The sequence below is a fragment of the Triplophysa dalaica genome, chromosome 21 (genome assembly GCF_015846415.1).
Source record: "Triplophysa dalaica isolate WHDGS20190420 chromosome 21, ASM1584641v1, whole genome shotgun sequence".
Taxonomy (NCBI): Eukaryota; Metazoa; Chordata; class Actinopteri; order Cypriniformes; family Nemacheilidae; genus Triplophysa; species Triplophysa dalaica.
In genome coordinates, this window is record NC_079562.1 from 14,697,134 (window position 1) to 14,721,249 (window position 24,116).

Genomic DNA, 24,116 nt, shown 5'->3' on the forward strand with positions numbered 1-24,116 from the left:
AGCGGGACATTTGTCTTCCTCCGCAGAGATTATGTTAAAGAGGGAAACGCTGGACGATTGGTGTCCGTGTTTACCTTCATGTTTTGTTCGGCGGCTGTATGGATTAATGGTGCAATACCGTAGCATCAAAACTTAATTCTGGTGTGAAAAGTTCAGGGGGGACATGATGTCATAAAGATCTTAGATATAAAGCACCAAAGTATGAAAGTTTGAGCACTTCCATTTAATGTAACTTTTCATTTATATACTGTAGAGTCAGCATCCTGATACATTAAGCTTTGGGGCTTCTCCAGACGACACAGGTTTGAGTCTTGCCTGCAAAACATCCTGATGCAATTCTTCCTTATTCCCCCAGTCTTCACATCTCTCTAGACAACTCTCCCCAGGACATGAAAAAATACACGTTATATTTCAAAAGTATGCATTTACCGGTTTTGCCTGTATTCTTCATTGACGTCTTATTGGACGACTCCGCGTCGAACCCTTCCAGTGTGAGTTCCTGGTACTCCATTGAGACCTTAGTGTCCTGGTCGGCTATATTGATCGGCGATTGGTTTCTCTCCTGACACTCAGGGAAAGCAGCCGCCCACCCTGTATCTGGTCCGTACGTCCCTACAGAAGAGAAAGACGGTAAATCAATGCATCATCACAAGACAGAAACCGAAGCGCTCCCTGACTGACTTTGTTCTTTACAAATGTCAGTCAAAACAAGCCCGAGCTGTCCAGGGATGGATGTCGGCCTCAGGAACACTGAAATGCTTGATGAATTGATAAAGCGGTCGCTTTAACCGAGACCTTTGAAGTACTTGGACTAATAGGTTGTTGGAATATACTGTGAGTGTATCTGTGGAGGTCACAGAGGGACTGTATTGTTATTTGTAGTGGCAATTCTCACAGCAGGATATTGAATGGGCTGGTCTAAACTACATAGTAAAAATAGAAAACAGATTTCTTAACTTCTTTGATCATGCCCCCATCTCCAACAGGTCAACAATCTCATTGAAAATGAAAGAGTGACTTCAGGCGGAGATGTTTTTTACTTCCACTGAGAACCTTATGAAGCACTTAGAGAAGACAAATATGAAGCGAACCGTCGCTTATCAATGTCGACTCTTCGTCTTCGGCACATTGCTACATTTAAGCTACATATTTCATTTGTCTTTGCACAAAATGAGACAAGCTAACATAACAAGGATATTTTAAGAGTCCATTAAACTCTTTAGCAAGCTCTCAAGCAATCCTGCCAAATCATAAATGTACCTTTCAGCGTAATAAACACGCACTGATGGGACACTGCAGTGCCAGAGAGTTTAAAGCTTGTGTGTGTTCTTCTGGTGTTCTCAGTGAGAGGTGAGAAGGGCTTCGCAAACATCTAAACAGAAAATCCACAGCTACCGGCTTTTTAGATGAATCCGTTCACAATTACCCCTGCATCCGGGCCGAACCAAAGTACGCGTTTCATCAAATTAGGATTCATCCCCGTGCTCTCAGTCCAGCTTTAGGGCATATTGATTGAACAGGTCTGGGTTTCATATGGAGCGGCAGAGTGCTATAGATCCAGGCAGGGCTGCTGGGTAATAAAACAGATCGAGGGCTTGTGTGAAGAGATCAGTCACTTTTTAATGCAGAAGTAACGTGGTTACCAAAACTGCACATGCAAACTTAATCCCAACCACACCTTGGGACATGTGGCTCGACTAGAAAAACAAAGGGCCGAGTGCATAACCTTGCCTCTGAGCGGTCTGTGTTCTGTCCTGTTTTTATTTGTTTTGCTGGCTTTATGGGATTATTTGTTGTTTTATGTTCGTTTGTCATTCGTTTGTTGGTTTTGTCCAATTTGTAGAAACTTGTTTGTTGGTTTCTAGTGGACCTCCTTTTTTAATTCACGGTTTCAGGGACACCAAAGCTGGTGCACGAATTGGCGTTCATGCCCTTCTGTTTCACATTTAAAAGTTCATGTATTGCTTTTTTACAGTTACACAAAATCACATGTATTGGCAAAAAGCCAAAGCGACTTCATGGAATTCAAGGGATGCTTTTTTTTGTATTTATGCATTTGCTCATCTGTGTAATTTGTTTATACCTTTTTCATTTGTTAATTTATTCTCTTATCCTGTCTGTGTTTTTCCCAAATGTAATTTATCCATCAATCAATCAGCCCGTCCAATTATTCCATAAAAACAGCGGGTGGAAAGCTATCCGCCTGAGGACGGAGAAAAAAGTTCAGCCCTTTCCCAAATTAAACGGTTGTGTGGGCCCTCAGCCGCCTTCTGTTTTTATTTACCCTTCATCCTTCCACCCAGACAGAAAGAGAAGGAGCGCTGACCAGATGTCAAATCAACATTTCATTCACCTCTGACCTCTCACTCGACTCGATCAATACTTCCTCTGTACACCGGTTCCTGCTTAACTTGGTGAGAGAGCTTGATGGATCTTCTGAAATGAGATTACATCTCCAGGCACAAAATGTTAACGTTCCTGCAAGAACGCGAAAGCGCTCTCGGCATCGATTCGCTTGCTTTTCGCTCTTTAAGAGGCTGCGAGGAAAGCATCGCATGAAGGAATTGGGAGGGAGACATTTAGAAGTTAATCCAGTTCTCCATTTCAAGAATTTGCTAAAAGCCGGTCTGCAGGTCCTGCTTAGACATATCAAATGAAGGCAAATGAGGTTCCAGATGAGAGAAAGAGTGAACTGCAGGGGCGATGAGCTGCGGTCCGGCAAATTTACAGGGATCTAATTACTCTAGTCTGGTGCCTGCTAAGCCAAGCATCACTTTTACTATTGCACAGACTTATGAGTTTCAAATCTGAACAAACCACTAAACCCAGCTATTCAACTTTCATGCGGAACCCATCCTGCACTATTAACAAACACTATCAGTTGTGTTGACAAGAAGTTTGTTCCTTTTCTTAGCGATTGTTTCCAAATGCATCCTGCTAATCCTAACAATTAAATACAGCAAAAACTAACTTATAATTAAAAAATATGTCTTCAAATGTATTTTTCAAATGTATTTAACATCGTTGCAAATCAGCATTTAAGTGCGACCCAGTCTCACAGCAGTTCATGACAGTCACAGTATTTGTAATCTATTGAATACTTTGAAAGCAAAGGCAAATCATTCTAAAATGTATGAATGACGAGTTCATATGAATTTTCTGAAATATAGTACATACAAAGTCCTGTGAGATTGGTTTGCTTTATACATATGTGGGTGAAAGACGTTAAGATGTCCCCATCAAAATACATTTTCAAAAGTGATTTTATTTCCATCGAAGGAACACTAAAGTTAGTAATAATATATATATTTTTAAATATATAAAAATGATAAAAAAAAATGTTTTTGTTGAAATAATGTTACATTGTCATTCAGTGTACCACAATATTATGTACAAATTCAAAAAACACGCTTATTCTGACTTGTACATATTAAAATATAAAAGAATATTATATTATATTAAGAGTATTATATTACATTTTAATGTGATTTAAATGAGTAAAAAATTCTAATTAACAAATGGACAAAACCTAGGAAAGTAGCAAATTTTAGTGGAAATTAATTAGTCTTTTAATATGTCATACATTTGTTTTTGTTGTAAATATGCCTAAAAAGATTGTTACACTAAATTCCATTTTAGTGGCGTCTTCTGAAAATCAGGGATAAATGTATGATATTTACTTTTTGCTCAGAAAAAAAATACAATTATTAAATAAAACAGAAAACTTTTTCATTTTTTTGGAGCAATAACAATTTAAAGCAGTATTACACATATTGAGAAAATAGGAAGTAGTGGAAAACATGAAAATTCATATTATATTTAGAATACATTGCAAATTTTTCGAAAGATGCATATTACACAAACAAATTGTGAAAACAAAATGATATTAAGCAAGAATATCTCTTAATATATGATCACAACTAGTGAAAAAAGAGGCATATCCATATATGTCGAAAGTAAATAAATATCCGTCTCCTGGACCCACCATACCCATTTCTTAATATTATTTTGTCAAAATGTATTACAACAAAACTTGAGCATTATTTATTCTCTCATTTGAAGCTTCCACATCACATGACTGCTAATTTGCATCGGCAGCGGTCGCTCATGTGGCCAGAAAACAATTGACTTTCATTCACAAACTGTTGTTTGAGTAAACATCCTTTCTGAAAACAAGTTCAATCTAAGGAGGAAGAGTTGTAACCGAGTAAGAAATAAAGACAGACAGACAGTTAAAAACAATAAATCCTGTAGCTTCTTTGAAACTGACATGACAAAAAACTCTAAACCAAAGACTGAGAGCAAGCGAGGGAATGCGGATTTTTAAATAATTCCTTTCCCATCCTTGTACCCTTCACAACCCCTCGAAAACAAGACAAGCCACTCACAAATCCCTCTGACAAGCACAATCCTGCCTTCATCAAAATGTATTAAAGCTGGACAGTGAAGGAAAAAAGTGCCTTTTCCACTAATGCAGCTGTTATCATGCATATTTCACAGTGATCTGTCATGAAACGTCCACAGAACTGAGAATATAACCAGTGTAAATATACCTGGACGTTACATTCGGCCCTCGGAAGACAAAGTGCTTTTCACTCAGTAAGCAACAGCTGCGTGATGCTGTGACCTCGAAACGCTGGAAAAACGGTGCAAACGGTGTAATTTGCCACGCGAACAAAAGCACGCTTGTGAGGGAACATCGGGAGAGAGCGTTTACGTGACGTTCACCCAAAGGCAGCTTTGTGACGTGAAAACAAACACGTTTTTGGAAGATGTGGCAGTTTAAAAAAACAACTAAAGACGATAAGTGAGAGAAAGAGTGAAAAATCTTTTACAAGGATTTGTGTCGTGTATTAGACATAAGCTCTCTCTCTTTCTCTTCCACTGCAGATGCAGAAGCGACTGGGGTCGTAAACACAGTTTCCAGTGTGTTTTCAGAGTTTCTGGATTTACTGGCTTGAATCCATCAGGCACTCTGTGGCTGCCAGTGGATGCTGAGACAGAGAAAGGTGTTTTGTGGCTTTGTTAGTCGCTCTCGAATACAGTCCTCACACACATATGCACTTTAAAGCAAACCTTCATGAGGAGGCAAGTGTTTACAGCATGCTTCGAAAACACCGGTGACACATTCGGACGCTACAAAATAACTATTTGTGATTAATCACGTTTTGTTATATAAGAAAGAGACATAATACTATACATAAAAAAGTGATATGTTATTTCTTCTTCCATATGTCAAATCCACAAAAGCCCTTTCTTCATTTTTCTTTTATCACTGCAATATTATGAGCTTTGCAGTAGGAACAGTCTAGCGTTATCTTTCTGTTTCGAAATGCAAAGCTCATAATATTGCAATGGCAATATAACATATTGCACGGCTATTTTAAACACCAGACGTATATACAGACTTTGTATGCCTACAGCATTCTTCACATCCCACAATGCACTGGGCCTCCTCACACAATCTTCACTTTCTCTGATCAGATCAATGATTGAGTTCAGTTACTCAAACAGACTCTGTGGCCTCGGCGATCAAAGACGTCACCTGTCGTTGTCTCCACGGGGGCCAGTGTGAGCATAACATGCATTAGGAACCTGACAAATAAAAGCGTGCACGTGTTGGAAAACAGACCAGGAAAATAATCATGTCGTAAACACAGTCAAATAAAGGCGACATTTTGATCAGTTTGAGAAGAATCTCGGTGGATTATTGTCACATGGGAAAAATAAAACGAATAAAACTTTTAGAATTAGAACAGGTTAAAGCTGCAATCTGAAACGTTTGCCTCTCTATCGCCACCTTTGTTTGAATCATAATATTTTAGGTTACTTAACGCACTTATGTTTATGTGTCTTAAAAAAAAAATATGTGAAACTGACATTTAAGGATAAATTGAACTAAAACTATTAAAATATTAATGTTGATTTAAATAAAATTAATAAAAAATACAGTTAATGAGAAGGAATAATCTTACCTCACGAATAAACGTAAATATATATTGAGTTAATATTTAAGTTAAGGCACTTAAATGAACAGAAAAAATATATAAACGGGGAAAAAAAGGAAAAAAAAGGAAAAGTCGGATAATCTTATATAGCTACATGGAAAATAGACACATAAACAATAGAATGACAAAAGCACTTAACAAAATTGTGAACATTTTAATTCAAAACAACAATAAACAGGATTAACAGACAGGTTACAGACTGCAGCCTTATCAGCTAAGAAGAGAAACGTTTATTTCTTATTAAGTCGACACCACAGCCTGACACGAATGGATGTCTGATGTCTCTGAATGACCGGTTTGTGCATCTTTTATGCGACGAGAGCCGTTACCAGCGGGATTGTACTCGAGAGAGCAATCTCAATTTGACTGCATAAATGCAGGCCGTCTCTTTCTGAAAGCAGTCACCTGGTTATGATGGGCGGTGTGCTGTGTTAGCGCTCGCCTCTTTAAGGTGCAGAGGTGGACAGGGTAAGAGTAGCTTGTCTCACCGACTCTTGTGTTGTGTTAATTAAAGGTGGCATGCGTTTGTGCATGCGTGTGTCCAGGCAGGACAGAAAGCTGGCTGTAGACCCCGGTGGCACTCTAACCCCATGAGCAAAAGCTGTCAAGAGCCACTGGAGATCCACACGCGTTCAGAGAACATTTCACAGCTGCCCACAGTACACTCAACACGCAAACAAACAAACAAAGGAAAATAAACACAAGTCATGTACTTCCACATGAAATACGTCCACAGACTTGAGAAAAGAGACAGAGATTTCACATCTCACACAAACTTCACTCAAAGTCTGTCATCCACATTCACACAAACACATCTTCTTTTTGGCTGACTTAACATGAACACTTTTAAAAAATCACATCTAGCGGCATCTAGTGGTGAGGTTGCGAATTGCAATCAACGGCTCACTCCACCCCTCCCTTTCCAAGCACTACGGTGACTGACACAGGGTTCAGATGTCGTCATGTTTTCACGTCTTTGCTGCAGGAGATATCGTATTTATGTAATGCGCTCTGTAGAGAAGTTTGTCCATTTAGGGTTACTGTAGAAACAACATGATGAATTCCATGTATGGAAACCCGCGGTGTGTGTAGATAGAAATAGCTCATTCTAAGCTCATAAAACATAACACTTCTTAATGTAAGGTCTTTATACACCTCTAAACACATAGTTATGTATATTATATTGAATTTCTGTCAATAGACACTCGTAAATATCACACATTGCACCTTTAAATCTGGCGATCTATATGTAAAAGCTTCCCCCATACCCATAATACACTCAAAGCAAGGCCATGACCTTAAATTGCATTGCTTATTGAATAAAACTTTCAATGGAAAAGCTTGCGGAAGTCTTTTACTTGGGCTACTTAGGATATGTTGAACTAGAGAAGAAGAAATGTATTTTATTGTGTTCAATTGCATCTTTGAGGAGAACAGAAGTTCAAAGTAAATGAGACGCTGCATTAAAGCCAATTCAGCACGAACAATGTGTCAATGACCAGCAAGAGCACGCGTACTAACTACATTCCAGCGAGAACCAAACACGCTCATTAGAGGACAGTAGACTTTATCAAAATAAAATCCGTGCAAGTCGCTGGCTTCATATACTCACATCAGCTAACCCAGTTTGACCTCGCTTTGGATTGCATTCACTTTTTGTTCTCTATTGTTCGACGCCGTCCCAAGATTTTCCTTTATTTCGCGATAAATAAAAGATAATGAAACCCCCCTGAGCAAAGCAAGAAAATTTAATTCCAGCAATACTTCAAACGGATTTAACCGAGTTACAGAGGACAGAAAAACATCGGCGGAATCAAAAACAAAGCAGGAGAGAGAAAACTCCAATAAATATCCAGCAAACCAGTCCCTTCGGCAAAAAATAAATAAATAACTAAAAACGAAAAATATTATCGAACAACAAAAAGTGACTGATTTCAATCCTGCAGACATTGTTTACCAGCTCATGCCAAATTCATTTGTTGTGATAGCGTGTTACATTATTGTTTATAGCGCTGAAGATTATTTTCTGTTCTTTTCAATCTCATTTCTGTATAAAGCAGATTATTGACTTGTCGTAGCAATATGTCACACTAAGAGGTTTAATGTCACAGTATTGTAACAGAAATTCTACTATTAACAATAATGGTAATAAAAAACGCATTACACATGCTAATTTTGCAAATGCTAATGCTAATAAAAACGTTGTTTTAACGTGCTCTAGAAGTAAATTTGGCCTTGCCTACAATATGATTTAAAAAATGCGTTCAAAATAAATCACATTTCCCATCTATGAATGAAACCAGTTGTTTAGGACCTTTATGTATTTTTTTTTTACATTAAAATTAGGCAAATCTTCTTTTTTTCTCATTTAAACTTATTTTATTACTAACATAAAGTCAGGAAATTGTCTATACTCTGTTATTACAGTATCAGACAATCCGTATGATCTATTATGTATTACAAAGGCTGCAAAATCACAACCTTAAGTTAAAAGCTCAGTTTGTATTTACGTAAGTGGTTTGATTTTGTGATTCCTCAGTGTATTCTTCCTCAATCACAACAGACGAGACATAAATACTCGTCCATACGCTTAAATATAAATATAATCTTTTCAACTCTTTAGCAGTGGCATCATATGTATGCGGTCACAAATGTACATTTGACTTAATGTGCCTATGTGGCTATGTCTGATCATGGCCTTTCTAAAAGAGATAAGTTCGATTTGAAGAGGATGGAAATCATTTCAGACCACAAAAGCAGTACAGACATGGGAGGAGATGCGGGGGTAATAATCAGAAAATAAGCATAAGTCGGCGGTCCATTAATTCCTCCTTCAGCTTTCTGCATCTTGGCTCGAGGGAGATCTGGTACCCCTCAGAACGGTGGGTGTACTTCATTGAAAGCTCTTTAAGAAAACATTAAGAGCAACTTCTAGAATGTCTGCTGCAATTAAAATCAAAAAGACACGGTGAAGATGCCTTGACATTTATTAGTTTCTCATTAGACTGTACACAACCGGCTAGATAGCTAAGCCCTATACTGTGTAGGCGTTTATGAAGTTATACACTTTAAAGCACACATCCCTCTTCAATCACATCAGGCTGATCTCCAACCCTACCGTCCTGCAGATTGCAGCTTCAACCCGTCTCAACACACCTGTCTGTAATAGCAAGCGACCCTGAACATCTTGATAAGATGGTTCATGTGTGTTTGAATGGGGTTGGAGCTGAAATCTTGGGACAGTAGATAACCAGGAGCCGGGTTGGAGAACCGGGATTTACATCATAGTCTTCTCATCAAACCATAGGAGTCGTTCTGAAAGCAAAAGCCATTAGTTACAGTTTATGCTCCGGAAACAACTAAATAAAAACAACCTCTTCACTATCTTTCACCTACTCTTCAATGATCTTTAGTGCTTTTAATTATGAGATAAAAGTGGATCTTGGTCTTTTCATTAACCCCTTCATCAGACCTTTTACTAAGCAGATGATGATGGTAATATACAATCTATGTACAATAATATGGATCCTTTAGAACCATAGCAAAATTTTACTGTATTATTATTAACACTATTATTATTTTAACTAAAAATAACGAATCAATTACCAAATAACAACAATACTTATAATGCATAACACTGCGATTTTATTATTTAAAACTATTATTACAATAATAATAATAACAACTAAAACTATTATTTTTTGCTATTATTGAACTATTACAACTATTATTATTAATATAAATAATGAATCTATAACCAAAGACCAACAATTATAATCCATAACAATTATAATAATATAATTTTTTTAATACACGGCATACATATCAAACTTAAGGCTTAACTATCAACTATTATTATTATTATTATTATTGTGAGTCATTTATATGTGAGAATATGTTTTTTTATCCAAACCATCCAACAACAAAGAAAAATAACAGCTTCGATCTTTTTCATATAATTTATTTCTACTAGACATCAATGAGATTAAATGAGAGCCAATGGAAACTTTTGAGTTTATAAAATGTTTGATGTTTATCGATATTTTCAAGTTTATCAATATGAACTCAATCTAGATTTGGGTGAATTTGATGAGAAATGTATATTTCACTCTTTTACAAATCTACAAATTAGTTTACATTTTAAACCACGTTTAGACCATCAGCCTTTCTTAGTGACCTTTTAAAGTAATTTAAAGTGATATTGTCCGTAAATTTCCAGACAATTGTACCTGTGTGGCTGAGTCAAGCAACCCTTCATGTTTAAAAGTTTTCTCATTTATTAATTCTAAGCAATTTTTATAAAGTTTATACACGCAAAACCACTGGCACCTACTAAGATGTCACCACAAAGCTCACTCACCCTTTCTGTTTTACTTTCCTCCGTCCCACAGTTTCGTCCTAGTGCTCATTATCCCAATGCTACAGCGTCTGTTGCCACCTGTCCCACCTCAAGGACTGACTATCTCCTCAGTTTGGCTCTTAGAGGACATCACCAAATCCTTTATTTAGCTCCAACCTTCACAAACATTTCTCCTTCTCACACAGGCAGAGTCGGGGGTGAAAGATGACCTGCACGCCAGACCCTGAGTCATGTGCTAATTATAACTGTGCACCAAAACAAAGCAAAATCATTACCCATAATGCCATTCACAAACATCAGTCGAGCTACAGGGCATAACAGAGCTTGAGCTTAAGCCTCGACTCACCTTGTAAAGCACGCATAAATTGATTATTCTTAGGAGTACAAAAACAAGGATACAATATTAAATCTTTATGTAATCTAGGAAAAATCTAAACGGAAATTTGTCCAGATCCCGTCTAATCCCTTCAAGATGTCTCGGCGATCAAACTCAATGTCACCGAGCTCTGAAAACCACTAATGACTTACAGTCAAACCTTATAAATACACGGCAGGATTAAAGCAGCTCACAAAACCCATGAATGATTTAAAGACAGATGCGTAAAACTTGCAAAGTTATGACTTCACACTGGGATGTTCAATTCTTCATATTACAACTGGCAGAAATACAGGCAATAAAAGTTCCACAAACCTAATTAAAATTCAGGATCTCTCAGTGGTTTTAAGTCTCAGGGGATTGTGGTTATCACGAGGAGACTGTATATCTCGAATGAACTGAGAACAGTTTAATTTAGACGTGTGAATGCACACAATCTATTTTCATGTAATCAAAAGTCAGAAAAAACACGGCGCTTCAATTACTTGGTTACGCTTTGTATTTTTGTTACGCAAAATATGCTCTGATTAAAAACCTGGAAAGCAAAACAATCACACCGGGGTGTTTTAAATAGGCATTTCAAATCATATTGAACATTAATAATTACTCAGATAACTGATGTTTGCTAAGAAAAACTGTGTTTTGTAACAGGACAACATTTACTAGATTTTATTAGTCTTGTTTCATTGCCTGACGCAGCCACACGGGTACAATTTGCTGGAAATTTACTGACAATAAGACTTTAAATGACTTTAAAATGTCACTAATAAAGGCTGATGGTCTAAACATGGTCTACAGGTGACCTGTTGACTAAGGGCATTTTTAAAACGGTATTTATGCGCCCTTGAATGGACCTTCACGAAGTGGACGCCATTTGTAGGTGCGTACCAAACTAAAATGGAAACCCTTTCAGAAGTCAGTTAACAAAGGGTACATGCCATGGTCACTTCAAGGAAGTGAGTTCTGTCATTGTTCTGCCACTAGACCAAGAAAGAGATGACATGAAGAGGCAGAGCCATGGCAGATCCTCATGTTTTATGTGGAGAGAGGTAATTATGGCCCTTATAGCCTTCCATACACTCTCTCTGGCCTCGTCTTTGTCCCCGCCCCCTCGTTTCCTCATTATTGATGATTAATTATTTCATGGCCTGCACCTGTTTGCCTCTTAATTTGATCCCTTTATAATGCCCTGTGTTTTAGGTCCTGTGCCGGTTCATTTCGTTTCATTTGGTGAGTTCCTGTTTGAGTTCAGTGTAGATTAGTCCAGTTATTTGTACCTAATGTCAATGTTTATCTTTAGTCTTGTCCAGTGTAGTTTAGTCCGTGTTCCTGTCACTCCACCATGTTTTACCTTGTCCTTTCTATTTTGCCCCCTCATGGGTTTAACCCTTACCCACTTGTCTGCGCCTGGGTCCTCCGTTCCTTGTCTCACCCATATCCTGACAGAGTTCCAAACGCATACACGACAGACAGTAATGCCCCACACCAGTTCACTTCAAGGGCTCGGCCCTTCGAAGGGAGTAGGGCATAAGAAATGTCATAAGTGTGCTCTTGAATATGGCGCTCATTCTGTGTATAAAAACAGTGTTCTTGTAAAAATATGTACTTGTGGCATAGAGCTGGTGAAAGATGCTTCCTGAAGTAACCAAGGCTCTCACAAAAGCTTCAAATCCAGAGGGATTTTCTGCACAAGCTGAAGGCTGCGACACAACGCCATCTGGACTTCGAGTTTCAAACAAAACAAGAATGATGCTCAGTTTCCTGGCAACAACTCTGCTCACCGCATCACTCATCCAAGAGTCGTGCTACATGAACTTCGCTTCTCTATTCGCCCTTCAATCATTTCAGTTCTGACCTCGACCCCAGAAGCTCCATAAATCACATAGGGTTGGTCGTATTACAGTCATACAGTAATGGATCGCACTTTGCATTTAGAATGTGTGATCCATTAAAACACAATTTAGCCCATGCTTATGTCTCAAAACAAGAGAAAGTGCCAGTCATCAGTTTTGTAGACACCAGTCAGATTCGCTCTCTGGGGTTTCCTCTGAGATTGATGAGTAGAAAGATTAACACTTCATTTACAGTCCCTGCAGAAACGCCGTGTATATTATGAGATGCAGAGAAACACAATTTCTGAGCTTTGGATGGGAATGATGAGGATGAGAATGCCAACCTGATTTAATAAAAATTCTGGGTTATTTTACAACCCACAGTTGAGTTAAAAACGAACCCAACCGCTGGGTTATATTAACAGATTTCTTTTTACATTTGAAACAAACCAGTATTTTGGACAAAACAAACCAGCAACGTTCCATTTATAACCCAATGGTCTACTCTAAAAATGTAGGGTCACTTTCAACCCGGCATTGGGTTAAAAAGTGATTAGCCCAAATGCTGGGTTATAAATTAACCTATCCTTTTTGTTGTTTCAACCCAAAATGTCGGGCTGTTTTAACACATTGTTGGGTCAAATATAATATCTTCTGGGTCAATTTAAGGCTTGATTTGTCGCATTTTGTCCCAACGCTGGTTTGAAAATAACCCAGCGTTCTTAAGTGTGTAACTATTTTATAGGATGGTGATTTTGTATGAATTCACACACCAGTGAATCCTTCAAACATGAATATTAAAAATTAAAAAGAATATAGACTGTCCTGTAACCCCAAACCTTAAAACCTACACTAACATAATGCTGTTTTTTTTTCAACCAAGCGTTGTGTCAAAAAGGCACGAAACCAACCCTTGGGTCATAAATTAACTTATGCAGGGTTGTTTCAACCCTAAATGCGTAGTTGTTTTAATCATTGTAGGGTAAATTTGCTGGTTTAATTTAACCAGATGGCTGGGTTCGTTGCTTTTTGACACAACACTGGGCTAAAAATAACCCAGCATTTTTTACTGGGGCAAAAGCAGATCATACTAAAAGATTTTACATGAATATGCCTCCATGAAAAATAAACAGTTTATAAATTGCCACAAGGTAGTGTTGGAAATGCAGAGCCAGCTGCAAAAAAAAAGACCTGGCCTGGTTTGCTGGCTTTAGAAGAGTTTTGGTCACCTGTTGGCAGGTCATAGTAAAAAACACCTAGCCGAGCAGCTAATTCAATTCAAGACCGGTTTGAGTTAATTCATCCTTTTTTTCAAGCATGGATGTCAGGTGAAAGCTAAGAAGAAGCGGATGAAAAAGGAAAACAAAGGAAAAAAGGCACAAAGAATGAAGAGGTCCTCCTACAGTAGGACTGTATGTGTGCGAGTAACACAGAAGGCCTCCGGCATCAGTCAATGGCTGCCGACACATCATCCATTAGAGCCCAATCACGTTGAGGTTCCACACCATCTATCAGCTCCCGCTCTTTCTCTCCTCCTACAATTAGTATTGTTCTGAGTCCCAGCCTCCCTCCCGGCCCCGTGCCGCCCGTCTCCCCGATGCCGCAGCGCCCTGATGAATGTACCTCTCTCGCCTCCATTGATTTCTCTTCAGACTCGGGCCCTTTGTTTGATTTGCTAAGTACTGGAATGCTATGACTGAGGTGTTACACAAATTTGCCTCCCTCCAGCTTCCTCCTCCCCGGAGATCTCGTGCCTACCCGCCCCCCCCCCCCGCCCCAAAGGCACGACTCCACTCGGCTACAGATTATTTTTCACACGGTAAACACTGCGATCTATAAAGTTGTGAACTTCAGCCAATGCTCTGGCCCGTGGCCTCTCGCCCCACGTTCAAACAAGCAAAAAGGTTGTCTTCTTAAACAGGACAAATACAGTTTGTCAATATCTGTGTGGGGAATAACGGCAATGAGGCCAGACCCGTATTTCACATCCAAACCGAACGGCCGCTGGGCTGTCAGTGTGCCTCACTCAAGTATTTCCAACAAGGACATGGAAACAGAAAGGCATGCTAGACTAAAATGTCCTTCTACATTCAGACCTTGGAGGTTTGCCATGTGGGAGAGTAATTCAAATGTACACATGTTCCATCATGGAGATCTAGTGATCAATATGCAATCCAGGTTACTTTCATAACATGATGCATTTCTTTTTTAAAGCTGATATTCTCGCCATAACTTTTGCTACATAACATGAAATGAATTAAATTACTTTGAACGTATAATGCTTTGCAATAGGATTGGATTTTTTTATCATTAGTTAAATGAACAACGCTTCAACAGCATTTAATAATCATTTAATAGTTAATCAATCATTTAAATCACGGTCTGCACAATAAACTAAAATACTACAGTGAAAAACAAACTAATAATGATTTTTTTTACAAAAGTATTAAAAATAATATTCATTTTGTATGATGATATATAGTATATATGTATGTTTTGGATTACAACTTTTTTATTTTTACTATGCGTCTGTTGCATAAATAGGATTTTTGCCATTTTAATATGATGGTATAAAAAAATATTAATATACAAAATGCATAAATTAGTCAAATTATAAAAAAAATATTAAAGTGTAACTTTTTATTCATTTATTTTTACATTTTCTATTTGCTCCCTTACCTCCGTGTTCCCAATTTCTCTTTTTGTATATCGCCTGTTTTAACCGAAATGATATTTAATAATATCCTGCCTCTTCCCAGATTTGTTATGGCACTGAATAGAGGCCAAAGTTTCAAAGCTCTAAAAAAGCACCTCAATCCATCAAAAAAGCATTTTATGACTCCAGGGGGCTAAGAAATGTGAAGTAAACTATAAGAGAATTGTCTTATTTCGCCAAACTATTCCTTTTAACTCTGACAGTATCTTATTCAGCAGGCAGTGTCTTATTAAACGCTCATGCACCAACCTGACAAGGCAATAATGCTAAATGGCTCCTTGTCGCTACCATATGTAAGCAGTCGCAATTCAGACCTCGACGTCCCTCACAGAGCGTCATCTCACGCTGTACGAGCCGCAGCAGGAGCAGAGCGAATGCAGAGGGGGGATGAGTCTTAAGGCACTCCTACAGTATCCCAACCCACTAAATATGGATCATTACACAAGCGTTTATGATCTCATTTCTCCTCTCTCTTCTCCAAGGCGCACAGACACTAATCAATTTGTGTGGCTTCCTTTGATCTGCCGGCGCTGTTTATGGATGCTGTTGGCATGTACGAGGCTTGATTGAAATCCCAGGCCAAATATCATTTGTTCATATGGGTTCGCTGTTTGAAGACACCCCGTACAAACTTAGGATGGGTTGCGTGTTATCGTGAACATGGTTTTGTGTGCGTGCAGTTCCCCAGAAGTAGAAGAAAATTACTAATGCATTTGGCACACTGTGAGACGTCTCTTCAGGGAGCGAGGACAGTGGGAGGAGAATGACAAACCAATGTGACAAATGAAGAGCAAGAATATAGAGGGACAAGAGAAGGGGGGTCTATCTAAAAAGTGGATGCTGTTTGTGTCCCTTGCGTGTGTAAAAAAAACCTAAACATAACAAACGGCTCACAGGCTGATTTCTAATCCATAACTAAAAGTATGTAAAAATCCAAGCTAGCATTTTATCCTTTATGGGTCTTATTTTTGCAAGCTAATTTTACAAGTTAAGCGTCAATCCTTGTACGAATACATTATTTCCGTTCTAATATGATAAACAATTATTAACTTTTTCAAATCTAAAAAGTCTTCAAATCCATACTGTAAACATAGTTAAAATCAACCCTGTTACTTAGAAAAAGATGCAAAATATAATTTAACAATTGTATTGAATAGACACCATAATGCAATTCAACACTTCTAATCTGATCAAATCTTTCATTTACTTTATTATTTACTTTTAATTATTATTATTGAATTATATTTAAAACTAAGAAGGTCACCAGATCACAGTACGATCCTTGGAAAGAACGAAGCTAAGACATGTAAGATACAATCAGAAAGAAGTGAAAGAAAGAGACAGAAAGCACAAGACAGACTGAAACATAGTGTGTGGGACGTCGTCTACAAATGAAGTCTGACTGTCAGGTGAAAGGCACTATGGTCTTTTAATGCCGTCAATCAAAGTGGCTGAAAGATCTGACACACAATAGCGTGGCATTGACCATCAAGTGGACAAGAAGCGGCCTCTTCCAAGACCCGAAATGCCACATCCATAATCTGCCTGCCGATTCCCATCAAACTTCCCCAGCTCTGCCTGACAGCCTCTCTCGGTCCGGCGTCTGACATCGAGGCAACCCGTGCCTAAATTATAGAGCTCGGAGATAATTTTGACACTTCAGTTTCTGAGCCTGAAGGGAAAATAAGAAGTGTATGAACTCCCTCAGATTTCTCTGCACTTTGAAGTACCTCATCCTCCAAGGGATTCGTTCAAGATTATTGAAGTATATGATATATTAAAGGCAAATATATTGTGTTTATGTCAGTCCAACGCAAGAAAAATCTGTCGAGGCTTCAAAAAAATACAGAAGCGTTATGGTGAGCATTGTGAATGTACACATGTTGATATGAATGTGATCCTCTGACGGAAAATATGACAGAAGGAAATAAAAGCACAAATTAAGAAAGAGAGAAAATTACAAGGCTCAAGGCACAAGATATGACATATGTGAGACAGATATTGTATAAAGAATATATTGTATATCGTAAATATCTCTATGTTTGGTGATGTTTTTCCATAAATCATTGGTCACCCTTTATGTTTGTCGCTGGGTCTTGCAAATATCTAACCAATTAAAAGTGTGAAAAAAAGCTTTACTTTGTCAACACACTGTTTATTTCTCATTTCCTGAAAAGTAGCAGTTTTGGAAATACAAGGTTTCTGGTCAACAATAATGATGTTACTAAGGTTTTAGGGTAGACATGCTGAATTCTAAAATGTTTTTAGTTGAACTAAATGGAAATATCGTATGGCATACAGTACGTCCTTCGGGGAAAAGGCAATCCCAGAATGCATTGCATTAAACTGTGACAAAAGTAATCCTGACTACTTTTATATTTTCCATTCATATTTAAAGATTTTCAATAAAATGAAAAGGATGTTCAATAAAAATAAACATATAAATTAAAATTAAGTTTAAAATCATGTTTACACAACTTTCAGTTCTCTCCCAGTCAAAATCTTCTATTGACATCTAGTTATTTTTCGATTTAGCTGACTCCAATTTTTTTTCAATTTAGAAATATTTGTAAATTTTACAACAGCGACTTTTGAAACGACTGTTGCCACAAGTGATAAAAATGAGAGCCTTTAGTCTGACTTGGGCATTATATGGGCTTTTAATGCCCCCTTAGATTAAACCAAAGATTGGACAAAACCCCTCAAAAACGTCAAAGGTGTTTTTTTGACAAAATATTTTTGGCAAAAAGGCAAACATCGGATAAACAGAAATCTCAAAGGAAATAAAACAAACACTGACTATAGTTGTATCAGTTATTAATGCTTTGTTGGCCCTCTCTTGTAATAATTTTGTAGTAATTCTCCTGGGCATAGACTGAATAACCTTTTCTCATGTGTGTGTAATTTTTGGCAAGCCTCCTTAAATTCTCGAAGAAGAAAACATCAAGACAACATTTGAATTCATCAAACAGTACATGAACTACATATTTTATGCTATTAAATATTTTATCAGGAGGATATTTATTGCTATAATGCAGTGGGTGGAGCTACCCGATACGTCACAAATGATCAACAAAATTACACATGTTTATAAAAACTGATTTACAAGACAAAGAAACAGCTTTTACTCTCACGGCTGGTTAGAAGACTGTGTTAGGAGACAACAGCATGCGTAGGCAGCCGCCAGTACAGCACATCTCCTGCTTCTGAAACAGAGCTGTAGAGTGTGACGCACCCCGGGGGTGAGCGGGCGCCATGCCTTTCCTGTCTCACAGGTGACCCTGATTCTCTTCCTGTCACCTGCTGCTAAATTGACTCTTATGTTCCAATGAACCAAGGCTGAAAGAGGCACAGCCGGAGACAGAGAAAACCAAGAAGAGAGGAGACGAGAGATGCTTTGATTCAATTTGAGGCCGAAAGCTTCAACCCCACAGAGCCAAAGCGTTTATAGCAGGATGCTAAATGCAGAGATGCTATTACCAGAGATGGATTAATTAATTTGCTGCCTCTCGCTTTACTGAGGATGACAGGAGCGCCGACTCCAGTGAGCCAGAGAACAGCACACAACTTCACACAATTAAGCATGAAAGCAATTTGAGAGGCAGAGGACACGACACACGTCTCTTTCTGCTCACCGCCGGGGCTAAACACATTACCTGCATGTCGCCGGCGTTTCACATGTGCAGGGGATCGGAAAAGAACAAAGTGCAACGCAAAAAGACAAAGACATTTTTATTCCGTAAGGCCTCCGACGATTAATGGGAGCTATCTCGGTATTTCTATCCAAGGGACAGTCACACGAAATAAAAAAACGACACAATTTATTCAATCTAAAAATGTATATTTGACTCTTTCTTCTGTGAAACACGAAAGAAGATATTTTGAGAAATGTCTCTGTGGTTTTGTGTCCATACAATGGAAGTTAATGTGGTCCAATGTTGTTTAGTTGCCAACTTTTTTCAAAATATCTTCTTTTGTGTTCTGCAGTAGAAAGAAAGTCACACATGTTTGAAATGACATGAGGATGACTAAATGATGAAAGAAGTTTCATTTTTGGGCTGAACTATCCCTTTAATGTGTCGTCTTTTTCTCCATTTCAACACACTCCAGGCTCCCTCTATTGATTTCATGGATGAACACACAGTGGTGGAATGCTTGCCAATAGACGTGTGCTGTAGTCGTGACAGGGCACAGCTAATTAGCATTGCTGATGATTGGATTAATTAACCATGTACTGCTTTCTGAAGAGTGTCAGAGATGAGACGAGAGCGCGGGGGAAGGATAAAAGTCGCTCGGCGCGTACCGAACCACTCTCGCAAACTCAAGCTTTCAATGTTTTCATGGGCATTTCTGCTTGGTAACAAGACCTTAACTGCTTTTAGCCTCAAAGGTTTGACTCACTAAATCGTCACAGAATCAATTAGTTTCAGACCGACTAAAGGGACCTGAAGTGCTCTTGAGCAATATAAAGGGAATTGTACATCGCTATCATCGGTTTGATGTCACAAGGTGTTGAATGTTTCAACGGTTAAAATTGAAACAAATTATCAGGGTTTAATACAGTTTTGTACTCAAAAGTAACAATTTTAAGTTTACAATGGTTACATATAGTAAATATATATAAGCATGCTTTTAATTTAAAATTAACTTTTGTTACGAAAAACTATGTTTTGACAACAATATACGACCAGTTATGCATTTGTACCAAAGCATTTAAAGCCATTAAAAGGTCCAGTGTATGAAATTGAGCGGCATCTAGTGTTGAGGTTGGGATTTGCAACCAACAGCTCACTCCAGCCTTCCCTTTCCAAGCCCTATGGTGGCTGACACACAACTAAGATGTCGTGCCATTTTCGCTTTTTTGCTGAATGAGATAACGTATTTAGGAAACGTGTCCGTAGTGCAGTTTGTCCATTTAGGGCTACTGTAGAAACAACATGGCGAATTCTTAGGCAATAAAAACTTTACGCATTACGTCAAGTCTCTGAAGTTATTTGTATTTTATTGCATTTCTGTCAAACGATTCTCCTTAATCTCACACATTGCATCTTTAAAACCTATCCAACTTTGACTAAAACTTCCAATGTGCGATAAGAATTTCTACGTTTATGTCAAAATGAAAACCAAATTCACAACGATTTGGAAAGTCATGTTATACAAACGTTAAAGCATCTCGACAACACTACATTCAGTTAGACCAGAGGACGTTTTTAGTCTATTCACTCCAGGGCTCCTGTTGCAACTGAATCGGGTTTTACTTGGTCTTTAAGTACCGCTAATGCGTCTCAACTCCCCGGGGTGACCTGTTTTAGTGTGACATGACTAACCATACTAATCTAATGGCTGGAGAAGAAAACCACTAAGTGCTAAATGCACTGAATAATTTACCACAGTGTCACTCTAATGAGGAGAGCCTGACACTGTCCGCTGAGGAAGCCCGGGACACAATGCACGTCTGCGCCAATACAACCGCATTATATCTCAATAACGACAAATGGTGGGGATTTATTTACTAATACTTGCGTAATTACACATGTGCGCTACAAAAGTGTCATAAGCAATATTCGCAAAACCTTCTGAAATTGTTATCAGAGCTCCCTCGACTGAAAGCACATGCAAGCACGATCAGTCTTTCCAACTATTTACAATTGAAAGTAGCTTAAGAAGCCTGCATGGTAAATTGAAAAATGGAGCTAGATGACATCATACTAATTAGCATATTCGTGACACATTACAGAAATATAACTCTGTTGTTTTGTGCTGCGATAAGTGTATCTAAAAAGTCACTAAGTTCGTTATTTCTTTTGCTACTTTGCGATTAGTTTTCGCCGATGACATGTCACCAAAGGGGTCACTAAATCTAGCGTCAAATACATTAAATTAGCATCACAATATTTGAGTAAGTGCATACTAACTATACTGCGGATGTGTTTAAAAAGAAAAACGAAACATTTTGAAATAAAAGAACCTTACGAACAAATTTGCATCTACATATTAATTTTTCTGAAAAGGCAATTGCATGTGGATTCCAAAACAAGCTTTATTATGCACAAATATGCATTAAAACATAATTGTGAAAATGCGTGAAACAATGCGTTAAAAGTCATTACAGGCAAGCACGCGGAGCTCAGGCGACCTTGAAACACTGCGTCTCATCTCACCGTTTCTAAGTGGGGTCAGTGCGTCTCATTTCTCAGGGAGTGAAGGAAGACTCTCCTCATTGATTTATGGCAGCGAGGTCTTCCTGCATGTGGCGGCACGCTCATAAGCGCACAAGCACTGCCTTTACAATTTAATTAGAGCAGCCTGAATCTCAGCAGCAGCGCTTCTGCTACAACCACCATTTTTCATTCGCCTCATTAAACACGAGCGTGGATCTCAAACAGTCCTCGTCTGGTTTATAGAGCGGCTTTCAAATGAGCTGATGAGCAGACAGAAGTAAAAAAGAAGTGAAAAATAAATGTTAAGGAGATATTAATTTCATGGTTATTTGAAGAGCACTTTTTTTGCTTTAAACCTACTGGGATTTTGTGGAATGATGTTGAGATATTGCAGCTTGTAAGATCTGCAGAAATGGGTCGAAGTCTTTTCATCAACTCTAGCACACTGCAAAAAATCTTCTTAATCTTTTCAACCAGTACTTTTATTCTTGTTTTCCAGGAAAAATAACTTTGCAGTGCACCACAAATGAAATTTACTCGCATAAATTCTGCAGTAAAAATCTCAATTCTGCTATCATTTGACAGATCATTTGACATCCTTGGGCGCTGCAATGATAGTCGTTCACTGAACCAGGTGTGTGTGTGTGTGTTCATGACTTGCTGGGCGGCGTGTGTTCGCTACTCACTGGATGGGTTAAATGTCAAGGTCAAATTTCGGTTATTGTTCACCATAACTGACAAATAGGTCACTTTCACTTCCCTTTCATTTATTTACTTGTGATGATTTACTTCCTTGTTCTTCTATAAAACACATAAAGAATATTTTAAGCAGAATGTTAGCGACTGAAAGCCTCAACTTTCATTTTATGAACCACAAACTTATAGATAAATTATGACAACATTTTTTATTTTAGATAAAATAACTTAATCTGAGGTTATTTTTGACCTAGCTGCAAACTGCTTTTGATTACATGTTCAATTACATCAATTAAATGAGTCAAACATTTTCAGCACATCTATTTGCAAATAAAGTGTGGTAAAATAGATAAAGGACACGACAACTTTGTTTTTTTCTACAACATTTCAAATGCTATTAGATTGTTAATGATAATCTTTAATTTTTATATTTTTATTAAGTCTTGTTGTGCAAGCACTGATGAGCTTGTGCAGAGGCAGCAGCTTTTGCCAGAGGGGAACTGGAATCCCCTGGTTGGGCCTGGGTTCCCCTGAGGTTTTTTTTCTCGATGGGAGTTTTGGGTTCCTCACCACCGTTTGCATATTGTTTTGCACTATCTGCCTGGCCGGGGGGGCTGCTTTAGAATTCATACTTGTATTAAATGTGTCTCATGTACAGCTGCTTTGTAACAATGAAAATTGTAAAAAGCGCTATATAAATAAAGTTGAGTTGAGTTGAGTTGAGTAAAATAACCTTGAAAATCAAAACTTTTAAACATATTGATATTTAAATATCGGCTGTTAATGATTAATTATAAGAATTATAAAATAGAATAGAATTTATATAACAGAATAAAGTTTGTGTTCCCATAATGTTATGAGTTTTGTATTCATAAAAACATATACATGTATATATTTAAGAATATGTATTTATGTTAATTCAATATTTTATATTTAGCCATATTTAACCATAAATATTTATGTGTAATTTAAATTATACAAAAATATAAATAAATACATGTAGATATTTGCTCAAATTGTGTATATGTTTATAAATACAAAATGATTATCCATAGACAAATATTATGTACACACAGACTTTTAATCTGCATGCAATTCATTGCGATTATTGTTTTACAGCCCCATTTTGAAATCTACCCTAGTACCTTATGTAATTTCACTTGATCATTTTGATCTTCCTTTAAACTACAATATATTAAGATGAGCCTAATGATTAAGAAAAGTGACTTGGCGCAGTGCAGGTTTAACTAAAAAAATCCATAGGGGACCCAATACACATCATGTGGAAATGAAATATAACTCTTTGGAACAAAGGCAATTAGCTGACATTAGAGCGTACTCGAGCACTGTTCATGGTCTATCTCAGAGGTGTTAAATCAAGAGAAAATGTGCTACAGTAAGTACTAAGTCTGGATCACGGAAAGGTGACAGGAGCATTAACCAGCCCTATCCTGATTAAAACAGCTTTTAAACAGAGGAGCAGAAGATGAAACGCCTCGACATGAGCGATCCCGGTCTGGTGCAGATTCCATTATGCTTTGCGTCAATATTTGGATTGAAACAAGAGAAAAGCGAAATGGGATCAGTCATACAATCTAACAAATGTGGAAAGCCAACGAGAAACAGCATTTGCTTCAGAAAACCAATTAGATTATGTAATGTGACACATTTCCTAGGGACGCGGTGTATTTGAATAGAAAAAAGTAGCTAGGCCTCGACTCTATCTGGAATTGGGAAATTGGAAGCCCCATAATAGAATGAAGCCAAACGTGAATGAGGATGAAAATCGGGTCCTTGTAGTCAGGTGTTATTTATATGAGCCTTAACCTACTGGGAACCAAAATGGTAACTAGAATTTGGAGGATGAAGGTCAAATTCAAATGTTAATGTCAACGTTGGTAACCAAACCCCACTGGGCTCCATCGACTTCCATCGCATGGACACAAAACCGCTGAGACATTTCTCAA

The 24,116-nt window shown here is 37.9% G+C and overlaps 1 protein-coding gene across 1 annotated transcript in view; it reads right to left on the reverse strand.

Annotated features, from left to right (window-relative positions):
* Positions 1-24,116, reverse strand: part of ptprga (protein tyrosine phosphatase receptor type Ga) — a 220,501-nt gene that overhangs the window by 76,022 nt on the left and 120,363 nt on the right. The window contains exon 3 of the mRNA XM_056734396.1: positions 430-612. Coding sequence (XP_056590374.1) covers positions 430-612 — 183 coding nt within the window. The remainder of the gene's footprint in view (positions 1-429; positions 613-24,116) is intronic.